This window comes from Loa loa (assembly GCF_000183805.2).
Source record: "Loa loa unplaced genomic scaffold supercont3.660, whole genome shotgun sequence".
In the NCBI taxonomy this organism is placed as follows: domain Eukaryota; kingdom Metazoa; phylum Nematoda; class Chromadorea; order Rhabditida; family Onchocercidae; genus Loa; species Loa loa.
The window spans coordinates 12,942-14,091 of record NW_018108840.1 but is presented as its reverse complement, the minus strand read 5'-3'; the positions used below and the strand labels follow the sequence as shown (position 1 = coordinate 14,091).

Here is a 1,150-nt window from a genome sequence, read left to right as displayed (position 1 = left end):
CTTCCCAAAATTCACTGATAATATTTGCTGACATACGATATATGTGATAGGAAAAAGAGTACACTATCAAATTAAATATTTTTTCAAATTCAAATCTTTAGCATTTTCCTTATTCAAAATAATTTTACATTCTATTTATTTCATTCAATAATTTTTTCGCTTCTTTAATGATTCAAGAAATTTGATAAAATGATGAAACCTTCATAAGTTCGATGCAGAATGGTGCATCTTTCATGCATCGATTCACTTCTTGTCGCCTAAAAATGAAAATTATTTTCAAATTCCTGAGATTTTATGCCAAACTTTAAAAATATACTTGAGCTTTGGTAAAAATGCAAAAAAGTTGTTAGTGTAAGATGATTTAGGTAAGTAATAAGATAACATAAGTGATAAAGTAGATGATCACAAAATATTCGTAAATAAAAGGGTTGTGCAATATGAATACACCTGTTGGGTGGACGACTGGTACCATAGCCAGGTGGATCAATGCAGACTATCGAACAAAACAAAGGATTAAAAGCTTTCAGCACTTTTCCCGGAAAGTCTTTTTTATAGCAACCTAAAATTGCTTGTTGTTTTTTTTTTGCTTTATTTTAAAAGTTTGCAAATTATACATTTTTCTTTTGCACTCATTTTAATTATCAATTTCAATGTTTTTAATAATTACAAAAAGTCCCTTTACTTCTCCATTTTTCAATTTATTAATTTAAACTTCTTCAGCAATTTTAAAATTTATTTCTCAAATTAAGCTTAAATTCACCATTTAGTTAAAGCTTAGCTAAAGCTAAAGCTCATAATTACGATTTTTTTTTTAAAATGATGAACAAGAAAACAAGCATTATTTATTATAAACTTGAAGAACAAAACAAAAAAACGCGCATTTATTAATTATTTTTTTTTGCATGAAAAAATCGTAGTTATGAGATTTATAAAAACAAGAAAAATAAGACAAAAAATAAAAAATAAATAAAAAAAGGACTCATTTCTTACCGACACCTCCACAAATGAATAACATATTATATTTGCCTCCACCATATCTACAATAACCTATCTTCTGATCGTCGATCATTGTAATTGCTTCCACAATTTCGTTTATCGAATTTTTTTCATTGTTGTTATCATCGGTGAATTCCGTCAGATCGATTGGCAT

General features: G+C 27.0%; 1 protein-coding gene across 1 annotated transcript in view; it reads right to left on the bottom strand.

The window, feature by feature from the left end:
• The window catches only part of LOAG_18906 (hypothetical protein), a gene marked incomplete at both ends in the record, with an annotated part of 3,636 nt that extends 2,486 nt beyond the window's left edge, over positions 1-1,150 (bottom strand). The window contains 3 exons of the mRNA XM_020451568.1: positions 200-257; positions 448-559; positions 991-1,150. Coding sequence (XP_020304637.1) covers positions 200-257; positions 448-559; positions 991-1,150 — 330 coding nt within the window. The remainder of the gene's footprint in view (positions 1-199; positions 258-447; positions 560-990) is intronic.